The sequence below is a fragment of the Amphiura filiformis genome, chromosome 8, assembly GCF_039555335.1.
Source record: "Amphiura filiformis chromosome 8, Afil_fr2py, whole genome shotgun sequence".
Classification (NCBI taxonomy): Eukaryota; Metazoa; Echinodermata; class Ophiuroidea; order Amphilepidida; family Amphiuridae; genus Amphiura; species Amphiura filiformis.
Window position 1 is genome coordinate 4946152 of NC_092635.1, and position 15961 is coordinate 4962112.

Consider the following 15961-nt stretch of genomic DNA (forward strand, 5'->3'; position numbering starts at 1 on the left):
CCTTGTGAATTGAGCTAACTTGACTGATAAAAAGTATTAAAGGGACGTGGTCCAATCTTTTCATGTTCTGTTTTCTTAGATTGAGGCCTACCATTAAACAATATGATTCAAAATTCTGAGTAATGCTGTAATGCCTAATCGGATACCGTGTTAATCAAACCCTAAAACCTGTGCAAAGACTAATTTCAAGTTATGCATTCTTATTTTTGGAAAACACATTATCTAATCTTTTTCATAACTAATTATCAGATATAACATAAAATAATAACATTGTGAGCTGACTCTTAGCCTATACTTACGTTTTTGTTCACACCATCCAAACGAAACTTTAACTGGGGTAGGTCTAATGAGAAAAATATGAGCTTGTCTTCTGATCATATTGATGAAGAAAAGATGGGTGATGAGGCCGTCGATCGGGTCACAACACTTTAACTTTTGTTTGATTATTGTTGATTGCATACCGTAAAGATTCGCCTAATGGCGCACTTGGGGTCCTCTGCCTTGCATGGGGTGAATTTAATGTGCAAATAGAGACTTCCCTCCTCTGAAATACCAACAAGAATTAAGGTTCTGTGCCCTTATTTGCTGTTGGGAACTCAAATTTACGGGAGGGCCCTTTTAAGTTGTGCTTAAAAGTCCACTTATGTCAAGGGAGCCCATAGCGCCATTAGGCGAACCTTTACGGTATATATTCTTGTATATTGGATTTGGTTCAGCAAATTAGACATAATGAGTTGTTACAATAAAATTAATTGACAATTTTAATCATATTTCTGTAATAAGCATACATTGTGAACAAAAATATCGATATTTCATGTTCATATGCAGCTGTGATTTTCAAACATATCCCAAATCATTTCAAAATACAACACAGATAAAATAATAATTTATGGGCATACATAGCATACCTATGTCACATTCACATTGTTTATTTACGTGGCTGAGACAATAGAGCATTGGGATATGTGGGATCAATCATATATGAAGAAAAATCAATATTAATTTCAAACGGACACAATGAAACGATGTTGCATCCCTAACCTCATGGTGCAATATATTGCAAAATTGAGATTTCGTCAACATATAGCGCTCCTGGAGCACTATAGGGTTACAGTTACGGTTCACGCCCCATGATTTAGGGTTAGGGTTAAGGTTGTTCTACAGGGGCGCCATGTGTTGACAATATCTCAATTTTGGGAAATATATTATTGCTGAGTGAAATAGCATTGTAAGATGTTTAGGGAATGCTTAATCAGTGACTGAAAATTCATGATCATTTCTTCTATTATTGTTGTTTACTTAACATATTAATTAAAAAATGAGCTCAAACAAGCCATAGTATTTGTTCAGTGGTTCGTATATATTTTTGTCCTGGAGGAAAAAGCAGGTCCAAACTATAATATTATTTCGTTGAATCACACCATAAAGCAAGCGTAGATTGAGTAGACTCGCCTCACTTTCTGATAAATTAAAATTTAATCCACAGCTTGTGTGTTATGTTAACTAATCATGTAATTAAAAATAAATTGATTAATATGTTACACAATTGAGGATATCGACAGCTTGACGAGAAACAATAAAAATATAATAGTCATTCAAATTATTAAGGGACACCAAATAATTCCGCCAAAATTTCATGTTGCAGGGAAGGATGATTCTTTTTTCTTACCAAGGTCAAGAATTACGTCAGAAGGTATTATATTTAAGATGTTGTTCTTAATTATAAGTGGTGAACTTGACTCCACTTGTTGGAAAATAAAACCAGATCACATCGTTACAAGAGGCAATTTCAACTCCAAGGTCCATTTAATGGGCGAGTTACGTGAGTTACACTCGCCTGCACTCTTCATTACATCTCATATTCAAGGGGCTGTAATTTTCTTCGGAATGGGGGATCGTCAATATACTGGGGTCATAAAATTTTCATGCCTAAAATAGGTGGGTTATAAAATTATTAAAGGCTGGTGACTAAAAACTTTCGCTCGATATGCGGGCATTCTTTAAAATTACAATCAAAATGTGTAGTTATAACAAGATTTTTGCGCGCTCCGCACACTTTCTTTACACTTGTAATCAAAGTTATTTCGCGCCTTAGTTCCAAAAATAGAATTGAGTCTGTCGATAGGGGATCATAAAAATTGACCCCCCCCCCCCGCCTACTGATGAAAATTACGGGCACTAAAATGAACCAGGCCAACATCACCTGGTTTCGAGTTCACTCAACACCAAACACGCAAATACACTGTTTAATAGTGTTTATTATATAGAACAACTTATGAATCATTTATTAATTAGTGCAATATGGCTATCAATCAAAGCAACTGTACAATAGCATACAAGAATTAAACTTAAATTTACTACAAATATTTCGTTTTGCTATGGTTACTTATCTAAGCCTGAAGATCTGGATTGGTTGTCTTTTTGATGAGATTCCGTAGAATTGACTGCTTTAGAATTGAAAGAAATAGTACTATCTGTAATATTTTTTCTTTAGACTATCATTTGTTTGAAAACACCATAATTCTCTTGTGATCATACTGTGATGTGCCTTAAGTAATTTGATTTCATTATTTATCTTTGTTTACAATAAGGTAACTTCCATGAGAGATGGGAAACCCCTCTCATGCATCAAGTTGATCAAAATAAATTGAATCATATGAATCCATAATTTTGGATTGATGGGAATCCCCTGTTCTCTAGAATGTTCATTGTATTGCGCCAGTAGGAAAATCCCTGATTTGTGAAATGGATATGACATCATATTGAAATTCCCCCAGGAAGGGATGTAATGTGAAAGGTTAATGTTGATATTTTTTCTTGGGAATTCCCAGATTACATCATATATTGTGAAAGTAGTAATTGGCTATTAAGATAATGGAGTTTTTCTGATGTTTGGTATAAGCAAAATGTAAACACAATTCTGCACAGTTACTAGTGTTGTTGTGGGCTCGTTAATGTGCTTACAGTCCATATGCCTTCAAAAGAAGGAAATTGCGAACCAGAAATACTTTATGTAGACAATGTACTACTAACCAGTAATATCGGGGAACGTCTAGAATGCGACAAAGTGCGTACCTCTTCCAAAAAAAGGAATTCATATTATATTCTTCTGTCGACTTGCTGAAGTCTGATTTACGAAACCACACATCTGTCAATATTAGTGGCAACAGAGCGGATAAGGAGGCAGGCCTGTTGTCTTGAAGAAATTATGTGAAATGTGAAAATAGTACCATTTTGGAGATGTCAACTGCGCGAGGATTATAAAATTCTTCACTGGACTTCGCTGAACAGTGATCTTCGCAGGACAAATGAATCAGGATATACATCAAGAACATTGAGAAATAGAACTTTACAATCAAAAACAACAACAGGGCTGCTGAAAAGTAACATTGCTAAAGAGTGTATTTGATTAAAAGATTCAGATATTGTTAACTTAATTAAACAGTGTGTTTTGTTGTGCATTGTGGAAGTGAATTTGGGGAAAACGTGAGTCATCAACGACTTGTAACAATAGTCTCCACGAATAAAAGATAATAATTGGGATTTTGGAGACATTTTTCCCATCGCCATTTATATTTGTATCCCCATTTCACGAGCAGCTCTTTGATACAATAAGTTTTATACGGGTAAGATATTTTACCTAATTTACAATATATCGCTGATATATCGCTGACAAGGTATTTACAACACATCGCTGACAAAATGCATCGCTGCTCTCGGAGTACCAAGTGGAAAGAGACGTAACATCATGGATGTGGCTTCTAAAACCGCACTCAGAACCAGCTATGTGATATGGTTATGCCGTCAAAGCAAAGCATTCCGACAGATAGACCTGATTCAAAGCTGGAAACCGTCTCCATGTGAAGATAAAGAAGACGAACCAGCACAAGACACTCAGACCTAAGTATGCCAAGTGACACTTATAAATATTCCTCAACGACACTTTTCATAGTTATACACTAGTCCTGCCTGCTGCCTTACATCACCCCGGGTGGACCATTGCAACGGTGCGGCACTTGCTAGTGTAACAAGCTGATTTTGTTCGTTTGTTAGACTGCAACAAGGTGATTTTTCCAATTTTGTCATCTTCCAAGAGAGAACTACACCAGGAAGTGCTCATCTTAAGAAGGGTGAAATTAGACTCCGAAGATGACCGCGCTGGTGATCTACCAATGAACTACCTCTCCAACTGATAGTAAGACTAGGTTCCTGTGACCAGTCATTGTCCGTAATGACATTGCACATCCCAGTTCCAGCAGTGCAAGCTCTGCTCTGCTGACTCTAGCTCAAGGGTCTGCTGGGTAATATACATGATATAGGGGCATTGACTTAGCACGCTGGTTTACGCCACTCATACCAGCTGTTCCTAGCCTGAAAGTAGGATGGAGTGCCCAATCTCTGATGGTGGTTTAATTAAATCTATCTCTTCGGGAAGCGTGACGGTTGGGCGCCCTTAAAACTGGTTTAACCCGCCGATGTCTGGTCCTAAGTCCAGCGACCTCAGAGATTCCTGCTTCGTGGACACAACGTCTGAGGATGTCCTTTTGAGCTCGCTGCACAAGGGTTGTGTGTGTACGCAGGTACTCGGGATCATTTCAGCTGATGGAGTTCATGTCAGCACTGGAATATGCTCAAAGGGAAGCGGGACGATTGGGTGCCCTTAAAACCGGTTTAACCCACCAGAGTCTGGTCCTAAGTCCAGAGACCTCAGAGAATTGATTGATGCCTACCCAAGACAAGAAGATATTCAGTTCAAGAAATTCTTCCCAAGACACCTTCAAAGAGGCATTATAATGGAGTGCTCATCTGTATAAGGGTGAAATAAGGCTCCGAAGGTGACTGCGCTGGTGCTCTACCAATGAATTACTTCTCCTAGTTTTCAAATATTATGCTAAATATACATTCCATCTAACTCTACTTCAGCAACAGTGTCACCAATAATAGTATTCTCATCATAATCATTCGGCTGCGCAGCATGCGAAAACAAGATTTCTCCATGCACACATGTGCCTATCTGTTCTGCTTGATCATGCCTTAGCGCATGTTGGATTATGAGGTGCCTGTGCGCCGAGATCTCCTTTTGCCATGACTTAGAGAGTATACCTTTTAGCAGGCTCTTCCTCAGGCAGATGAAGGGTGTGTCCTAGGAATAAGAGGCTCGGTGTTGGTCATGTCATTTTGATTGAGACAAGATATTAAGCATTTTCCTGTAGCGCCATCAGGAGGTCAAAATAATTAATGTGTTTCCATGTCTCGTGATAGCGCCCACTCATTAATCACTTTCAACAGGAATGGCGCCCGAACATCGCCTGTAGAACTCCAATAGTGGCATCCAAAGGATCGAAATGCCGTCTACAATTTCCACACTTTGAGCTGTTATGTAGTGGCAATAGTGCACTTAGCGTTGAACACAGCTTTTGGTATCCCATCATGTCACAGCACTGTGAACATGACCTTCCTATTGACAGCACCAAATGCTTTCTTACTAAAATGTGACTGCAAGCTGACAACCATCCATTATCCTTCTCAGGATGCTGAAATCCAGTTTGGTTGCTAGGTTGCTTGAGGGGTGACATGATCTCGGAATAACAGGATCTTGTTGTAAACCTTGACTGTAATTGGTCATTAGGCTAAGGTTTCCCTTCTTAGGTTCAGGAACGATTACACTTGTGGTCTATTGCTGTGAGAGTGTTGTATACTCCAGTGCAAAAACCATGGACTATGTCTACCAAAACATCACCGCCATTCTGTAATGCTTGAGATGACACAGTCAATACGTGCAGCCTTGTTCTTCATGTATACGGCTTGTCTCCTCACATGTGAGTGGGCTGATTGTTGTATAGTGGGTTGGTCTGGATTAGCAGGTCTTGAGCAGCCGATGGAGGTATATAGTTCAGATGGTGGTTGACCTTTGCTGCAGTTGAGATGCGAGCTGAAATATGCCCTCCATTCAGCAAGTAGACCCTTGGCACTTGTTGATGGAGTACCATCTCTTTTCTTGACCTTGAGACTGGATTTCTTGTTTTTGTCATCCTTTAAACCAGATAGTCTTAGTTCCTTCACTTGCTTACAATACACAGCAGCTTAATCTGATTTATATGACTCGTTCAGGCTAGAAATGAGTCACCGCCATCTTTCCCTGGGTTGTTTTGATTTGGATACAAGTATCTTCCTTTGGCACTACCCCCTCTCCGTCTTTAGCTAGATAGTTTTGCCAGTCACCTAGCTCAGCATGCCACATGGTCTGCGTAACTGCTTTCTTGACTACCTCTGTGACAGCATGTTGAAACTGTTGGTACAATCATAGATTTTAAATTATGGTACAATATGCCTCTGAGTGATTGGTGTATATGTATCGTTGCACTGGTGTGTTTCACAATGTGTTTCACTTTTTTTTTGCCAATTCAGTTTGGAACTGTTCTCTTATAGAAGTGTCTTGTTGCTTCTTCCAGTCAAACTTTGGTCTTTTGCAGGGCCTTCCTCTGATAGTTCTTAGGCTGCAGACAAACAAGATACTGACAATCCGCACTGTAGTTCCTTAGGGAGTTGGAGCTTATATTTAAATGTGATCCAACTGATCTGTCGACCCTGTATGATGCATCCATGTCCGCTGACGATGTCTAGACTTGGACTGGACGAAGTTCACGTAAGCATGCGTGATGTGATCATCACACATACCCACTAGATTCTCATCGTTGTTGTTTGTTTATCCTATGGTTTATAATATGATAGAACCAAATGCTTTCTTACTAAAATGTGACTGCAAGCTGACAACCATCCATTATCCTTCTCAGGATGCTGAAATCCAGTTTGGTTGCTAGGTTGCTTGAGGGGTGACATGATCTCGGAATAACAGGATCTTGTTGTAAACCTTGACTGTAATTGGTCATTAGGCTAAGGTTTCCCTTCTTAGGTTCAGGAACGATTACACTTGTGGTCTATTGCTGTGAGAGTGTTGTATACCCCAGTGCAAAAACAGTGATCTGAATCCAATTCCACTACATTGCAAGCACTGTAGTTCCTTAGGGAGTTGGAGCTCTTATTGCTTATATTTAAATGTGGTCCAACTGATCTGCCGACCCTGTATGATGCATCCATGTCCACTGACAATGTCTAGGTTGGACTGGACGAAGTTTATGTGAGCATGTGTGATGTCAGTTCATCACACATATACACTAGTTTCTTATCGTTGTTTGGGTTTATCATAGAAACAGTGCATGGCGTGTAATACCTTCATGCGAGTCAGTTCCAACTCTGAAGTTCCCCACGACCAGGAGGATGTTATGCGTTTTGACCTGTTATAGATGATTTTCAAGAGTACAGGTAAACTCATTATTGTCTTCAGATGCACACTCTGTTGGAGCATAGATGGTTGTCGCAGTAACATTTAGTGTTCCTCTGGGAAGTACCATTGATAATCCTGTTATAAATGGAGTTTGCGCTCAGCAAACTAGTATTTTACATTATTAACCACGCCATCAGCAGTTTCTATTAATTGTGGTTCATTCAAAGTGTTTTTAGATTGTCTTAGGCCATTCTGTATCCATTGTTTCAAGGTACACAGTTGTGCAAGTCAGGTTTTTCAAAGCACCCAGTAGTCCGATTTAGAGTGGATTTGTCATGATTGCTTTATATCTGGGTATAAAAACTACATTTAAGAGTAAACCAGTCTAATTTCATCAAGTTACATCATGTACATTGTATATCATGATCATCAACATCACCATCATCCAACGCCATCGTCGACCCACTGCATGGTGAAGGCCTCTCCAAGGTGACGCCACTCTGATTTATTCCACGTCGTTCTCATCCAGGTTACATCAAGAAATTTTGTAATTTCATCCCTCCATCTAACTTTCTGTCTTCCTGGGTGCCTAGTACCATTTCTAGGTACCCATTCTGTATTCGTCCATCTGGTGTTCTAGCTAGGGGACCAGCTCAAGACCACTTTTGTTTCACAGTCTGAATGACATCGGTGACCTGTGTCATGCTTCTGATCCAATAATATTTGTTTTTTCTGTCTCTTTTTGTGATCCCAAGTATGCTCCTTAAATTCCATACTGTGTTGAACCACTCTCAACTTCTGCTCCATTCTCTGAGTCATGGCTGAGTCTGAGTTTCTGGGCCGGGAGGGCACACTGGTTGTAGATTTTCTTTTTTTTTCAAAGACACAATGGCATATTACTCTGCATCACCTCATTCAAGTTTCTAAAAGCACCCTATCCTGCTCTTATTCTTATTCTAACTATGTCAAAGTGGTTGTAGCTACTTTTGACAACTTGACCCAAGTACACACATTCTTCTACTTCTTCTAGTGCTGTTTGGGGAATGTAGATTTGCTTCTTGATGACAAATCTGTTGAACATGCTTTTGGTCTTGCTCATGTGGATCTTCAACCCCACTTGGTTACTTCCATTGTTGAGGTCTTGCAGCATACTCCAGATCATCAGGGTCCCGGATCAGGGTTTTCTGCAAAGATTATAATATCATCTGCAACTCTCATGTGGCTTATCCTCTACCCCATTTATGTTGATCGCTTCCTTTTCCCAATCAAGCTTTTGAATGATGGCTGTTCCTTTGCTGTATATGTCCTTGATTATGTTGATATGTGCTCTCGCTTCCCTGGTCAACCAGTGTCTGTAGTACAGCGGGAATTTCAATGCTGTCGAAAGCCTTCTCATAGTCTACGAAAAGCAAACACAATGGTTGCTGATATTCATTTGCCGTCTCTATGATCGGGTTTACTACATATAGGTGACCTGTGGTAGAGAATCCGCTTCTAATTCCGGCTTGTTCTCGGGGCTGGTTGAAGTCCAGGGTAGCAATGAGCCTATTGGTGATGATTTTGGTGAAAAACTTATAAACATTGGATAGAAGACTGATTGGACGAAGGATGATAATGGCATTACTCCAATTGTCTGGTATTTTGCCTTCTCGAATACATCAGTCAGTATATCATCCTCTCCTGGTGCAGTTTGCTTTCTTCATATCTTAAGGGCAGATCTAACTTCATCTGCGTTGATAGGTGGTATATTGGGATCGCTGGTTGAGACTGAATGTGAGCATTCTACTAGGATCTCATGATCATCAAATTTAGCCAAATAACAAAAACTAAACATACTAAACAAGACAGAATTAAACCTATACATATTGTGGCACAAGCACAAACACAATTACAATGTGACTGTTGGCAAGTTTTAAAAAGATCGACGTAGCTAGTTTAATGAGTAACGAATCTTCAGGTGAGCAATCGACTTTAAAACCCTTTCAACACATTTCATCCAAAGGAACAAAATTCACAACCACCGATTATGGTACAACTAAACCACGTTAGAATTTTTGTAACAGGTATATTTGCCCTATGCTTGTTTCAAAGTAAAGAAATGGTCTATTATTCGATTCTTATTGGATTCCAGCCATGACAAAACAAAGAGCAGGTGGCATGTTCGGTTGTTACGGAAATGGAATTCCTCTATAACGAGGCGACCTCACGAGAATGACACATGAATGGCAGATCATGTCAATAGCTTCAAACATGCTCCACTACACTTGTTGAATGTCTTTCATTTGTGTTCATTTGTTGTAGATTGATAATTATACTAATTGTGTACAAGAAATTAATTAACATCCAGCCCGTTTGATGTGCAGTAACACTTCATGCATATTGTCCTGGGTAGTATTAGGGAAATGTTCACGGGAGGGCATGAAAACAACACTTCAACCCTGTTACATTGATTTTTTTTAAAGTAAAATGGTTCATCCAAAGGTCCATGGAAATTAATGAGGTTGTGTCATTGGAGCTGTAATAATACTAGTTATCACTAGTTTGTGTTGTATCAACAGAAATTGTACGGATTGTTGCATTGTTGCAAAAACGGAGCGATAACCTTGGCGTCAATATTCAGTGATCCACCACACTGGGGTGTGTTGTGTGTGTCTTTTGTGGGAGTGGGTTGTGTAGTGTCATTGTGTATAATGTGTTATTATGTGTTAAGGGATGGGCTAATGATATTGTCCATTTGAATGAAGAAGATGCAAGAGAGTATATATTTGAGCCAAAACGAAAAAGAAGTCAAAGATACACTAGGCACACGCCTGCAAAGTATGGACATAATTTTGTTATCTTAAACTTGATATTTCATAATGAACCATAAGGTATTTTCAAATACACTTGACACTGTCGTCTATCGTAGTAAACATGTTTTGTTTTTAAAATGAACGAATAACCCCAGTACGCATCAGTAGGTATAATCGATTTTCTTTCTGACAATGGTATACATGCTAGACGTGTTGTTAGAACGAGCCCTGTTTCTATAATCAACTGGTAACTCAATACAGTAATTAAATATTCACCAACCCCGTGGTCATTACATTGTTAATATCCCATTTTTAAAAACGCTCATATTTTTCTACTACAACCGAGCTACCTCATCACTACTCGTATTTATAACAAACGGTAATACTTACTGCAATCTGACAAAAAAATATTACAAAAAAACAACCGTGAGATATTTTGATTAAGGGCTTCTGAAGTGCCTTTACTTATTCTAGTTACTACTATTTAGTAGTATTACAATTTCATTTAGTACGATCATGTATCAGTCAATTGCAATGTGTTCATTTCGTTTTACAACTTTTGTTTCATCTGATAAGAAACATTTTGTGACTACAACTTTTAATCACTTTCTTGATGAATACAATATTTTCCGAATGTTTTACTGCAACAACAGGAGAAACAATGTAAAAATAAAAAGTCTCAAACTTGAATTTCAATGACTATTGACAGGTATTGTGAGAATCCTATCTTTAAACCTTTTATTATAATAAAAAGGGGTCATTATTTAAAATATATTCTTTCTTTGAGTGTATTTATCAGTTTTCGGGTCAATTTGAGCGACTACTCCACATGTAACAATGATATCTGGTAAGTGGTATTACGGTAGTAAAATCGCTCACAAGGACTATTTTTTACTGACCGTTTACAAGTGTATTAAGTTACGATAGGAATACAGATAAATTATGAGAGGGATGTAATATCAGTTTTTAATTAATGACGCAAAGGTATAGCAAAGAGACAACCTAATACCATTACACTTCTGATAGAGTCCAACCAGCAGTTAACTATATTTACTTATATGTTTCAAATTTTTTTTCTAAATTATTCAATAGCGTTTATTTAACATGCATTAGAAGTAAAGTCCTGCAAGGACAATATTTAAAAGTTTTGAATTTGCTCCATGGACCATTGTAGTTTAGTTAAAATTTTAACCCTGTAGTATGAAATTTGACCCCTGTTGACCCCTAGGGACAATTTTTGAATTTGTTAACATTTTTATAGCTTATCATTTTCTTTGCATTTTTTCTAATCAAGAAACGTTGATTAGAGGTTGATTTCCGAGGGTGGATATGTCCTTCCTCCATCTAAACTAGTGGCCTAAAAGTTTATGTTGCACCATTGGCATTAATATTCCATCATGTATTTGTATTTAACCCAAATAAGCAATTTCAAAAGAATATTAGGGAAAAAGATGGTAATATGGACAACTTTATTTTTGTTTTCATTTAAGGTGTCAATAAGTTGTAATACCTACCTTGTATATTCCCACCAGGGGTATATTGTGTAGCACTAGTTTCTATTACAAATGGACTGACAATAGTCTGTTGCGTAGTGCCATGGCCTGATGGTATCAGACTCTTACATGCCAATGGATCGGCTCCATTCATTCGGCCATTAATTGGTAATATCATCCAATAACATATTCCAGCGGCTGTAAACACCGTCCTTACAAATATATCCATATTAAATTGTATAAAACACATTTTGTCAGTTTTTATATGTACAAAAAATTGTTATTTTCCGAGATAATCCACAAAATAGTCCATTGGTTTACGTGCTATTATTTAGTAGTAGCGAAGAATGTTTTTGGTGTTTTTTTAATTGAGTAGTGAAATTAGGTTCGATGTGCGCATGACATGTGATGAGCAATTGAGTTTGCGTGCAACAGGTGCAGCAGCTTGCTTGGTGTGGCTACATGTATATGGGCGTTGCATTTCAACACTTCCAACGGATTTCCATAGATGCATGCATTATGTTGCAAGATACCTTTGCTAGCTAGCAAGAGACAAAATACCGTCACTCCATTTCTTGATACACCTGTTCTTGTCTTCCTTTATAATACACGTTGCAGTGTCGTGCTCTCCTATAAACTCACCAAATTGTATTCCTAATCTAAATTGCAATTCAAAAATATGTTGATAAACGTAAGAATTAGTCATTTCATGATGAATCATATTTCTTGGTACTTTTTTTATAAGAGACTAGGAAATTCAAAACCCTGATGATAATATTATATAGAAGAAAGTAACATTGAACATGATGAAAACATATCAATTATTGTAAAAAATTTAGATGAGCAAAAACAATAGATTGGGTTTAACCACAGTGAAATGTAAATCTATTAATTATCGATTTGAATAGATATAGTGTATTTAATTTATTTTGCCATACAGCAGATGTTCCTATTCTACTTGATTATCATATCGATTTCAAGGATTTTGAATTGTTATCAATGTGATGTGTGTAACAGGTTTTAAATTTAACGCCTATCAATTTTAGTTGTCATGTTTTACGACGAACACACAAATAATGAGGATCAGGGTCGTGACATTGAGATCACTACATCACGCCCAGGAAGTGACGTTACTCTAAGTAGTACTTAAGAAAAGCAACAACAACATAATCAACAACATTGCAACAATAATTGAAAGAATAATAACACCAGCAAAAGCCTATTCTGTAGTTGCCAATAATGTACCGGTAAGGCCTCGTATCCATAGGCTGTCCCTTGTGGCTTGTGCCCTTGTTCCTTGTTTACTTTTTCCCATGTGACCTGCCACACAGACAACGAACCTTTGTTTTGCTTAGTGGCCACTACGGTTCGTTGTCTGTGTGGCAGGTCACATGGGAAAAAGTAAACACGGAACAAGGGCACAAGCCACAAGGGAACAGCCTATGGATACGAGGCCTAATAGTACAATACTTATCTATATATTTAACACATGCGCTTAGTATAGCAAACTCGATGTCAGTGCACGTTTTCCAGACACTGGGGCTTCTCCAATGATAATTTTTATCATAATTTTCCTATAAAACTTGTTGAACAATGATATCAATGGTTATAAAACTAGGAATGATTTTTTTCTGTGCTTTTATTTATTTTGGTGGTATGTAGGGGTGTGTGTTTGTCTGTATGTTTACTTTCCTTTTCTCGTATATAACTTTTGAAATAACCATCTGCTGAGGACACACTATCAACTTCTTTTAATACGAGCACAAACAAACCTTGCTCCACTTCTCGTCCCTGCTTGACACCATTATAGCGGTAACATTGAGGAGAGCGTGGCCTAGCGGTTAAGGCATAGGACTGTGAACCCAAGGGTCAAGGGTTCGAATCCCAGGTCCGGCTCTTTGTGTCCTTGAGCAAGACACTTCACTCTACTTGCTTAGTGCTTCGGAGGGCACTTTAAGCTGTCGGTCCCGTGTACATGCATATTTTCTCACATTAATGTAGTGTGCACGTTAAAGAACGTCACAGGCTATTCGAAAAGAGCAGGGGATCAGCCCGGTCATGTTGACTGTACTTCAAAAATACACTCATCTACTCTAGGTTCCAGAGTAAAAAAATAAGTACAGCTTGTCTGTACGCAGTGCGACAATACTCATACATATGAGGGAGGCACTTATAAGGAAGAAGAAGAAGAAGAAGAAGAACATTGATCAAGGAACCATTCAATATTTACAGCGGGGGTGTAAGTTTTAAGAGGAAATTTGGGGTCTTGAGGGGGAATCTTAATATTTTACTTGACCCATGAAATGTGGGCCTGGAATGTGCATTTTAAATTGAGAAAAAGGGGAAACAACGGGGTATCCAAACATTTTGAGCGGACGTGAGGAGGGGAATGCGATTTTTGTCAAAACGCTCACCCCGCCCCTGGCGTAAATAATAAACGGTCCATAGCATAACAAATAGCAGAAGATGCATAGGCCTAACAACAAGAATGTGCTTTTGCCTGTCGCCGGCTCAAAACTATAATATACTTGGCATTATTATTGATAACAACGGCGACGCCAACAATATCAATAACAAATTATAACTATAAAAGAATGTAATCATAATTTATTTTTGTTAACATTAGTTTTGAAAATGTGACATAAACTATATTTGTTATTTGATATACTAAATTAATACATTAATCTAATTGTAACTGTCATACACACGTGCCTTATTAGGCCATATAAAATTAATATTTTGGTTCTCGTCCAGAGGATTTTCATGAATTGATGAGGGAGGGAGGTGGGGTTTTTTTTTTCAATGTAAAATCAGCACTGTCAGTAGTTTTCGGTCTTTTCCAACAGTGCTCGAGGAAACGATGAGGCACTTTTTTTTTTTTTTTCAAATGTGAGATTCTTAGGGATAATCCCCTAGAGTAGCACAAAAAGACTTGGAAGTGATCCTTGTTCTCTAATAAACTTATTTATATGTATGAAAAATTCATAAATCATTCCAAAGTCTAAAATAATTAAAAAATCTTTTTTAAAAAAAATCTGACAAATCCCAGAAATTGAGGAGGGAGGGGACGAGAACCAAAATATTAATTTTATACGGCCTTATTCACATTATACATTTTTAATGTTACATTAAATTTTATTGTATGAATAGACCTGCGCAACATTTTTAAGTAATTCACACATTGGCATATAATTGACACCTCGATTATTAAACAATAAATTATGGATTATAAAACCAATATCTATCATATTCAGACACACCCTCGGTGGCACTACGTTGGCGCTATTCTTAAAACAGACAGCAGTCATGTAAAAGGCGACAGCATTTTCGCCAAACTATTGTAAAATTATTAAAATATATAAGCGCTGTAGAAATTAAATAAGATTATACTATTACTAGAAAGAAAAAAAGAACAAAAAGAAAAAACAAGGAAAAAATGAACGAAAGAGAATAAAAAACGACTAGGAAGAAAAGAAAGGAGTTTATTTGTAAATCAGATTCAGAGGAATTTGAGGAAAATGTAAAAAATGGCCAATATTTATTATAAATTATAGCCTACGTTTTTACATATTTTTTGTGGGACCAAAGAGCACATTAGACATATCGAATTGCATTTTGAATACGAGGAATGTCCTTCTGATATCAAATAATTTTGATTTTTTTTTTAATTCGCGATGTAATACACATTTATGGCAAATGATTAAAAATTGATATTTTTGAAATGTAACAGTCCTCGAAGTAAATTGTATAAATCTAATCATATATCCTTAGGCCTGTAAGTGTTGTGTATAGGCCTACCCGGGATGAAAAGCTGTCCACTGTATGGAAAGTTTGACTTTTTGTTTCCCCCATAACACCAACAAAATTTGGCTTTTCATCCCAGCTACATACACTTTAAGTAATAAGTACAAATGCTTAGATTTTATAAAGTTTACTTCGGGGACTGTTGAATATAATAAAATTTTAAAAATAGGGACTAGGTAAAAAAAAGGGGCAAGCAATTTTGGCAGGCCCAAACTCCAAAGGGAAGGCAGGAGATTTTTGGCAAGTTAACAAAAGGAGGGCAAGAAATTTTAACACACATAAATTAGGCACCTTTTAAATAACCCTCTAAAAGGTTCAAGAAAACAGCACGGAAATGTTAAAATATGCAAAACTGAGTCCTAGCTATAGCAAATTAGGTTCTCAAAAATTTGGACACGCCGGCAAAGAGGGAGGCAATGATGGCGAGAGGGGGAAAGCATTTTTGGTAGGGCCATTTTGAAATTTGCCCCCCCCCCCCGGACAGATAATGCATAGAGCATGGCATGGGAATATTTGAGGAAAATGTTGACGATATGGTTGAATGACGTCATCAAATTAATTATGCATCACAAGTAGCAAAGCCAGAA

General features: G+C 37.6%; 1 protein-coding gene across 1 annotated transcript in view; it reads right to left on the minus strand.

Annotated features, from left to right (window-relative positions):
- LOC140158432 (uncharacterized) overlaps positions 1-11881 on the minus strand; it is a 66864-nt gene extending 54983 nt beyond the window's left edge. The window contains exon 1 of the mRNA XM_072181522.1: positions 11592-11881. Within this exon, the coding sequence (XP_072037623.1) occupies positions 11592-11820 (229 nt within the window). The 5' untranslated portion in view covers positions 11821-11881. The remainder of the gene's footprint in view (positions 1-11591) is intronic.
- Between the last annotated feature and the right edge of the window lie 4080 nt (positions 11882-15961).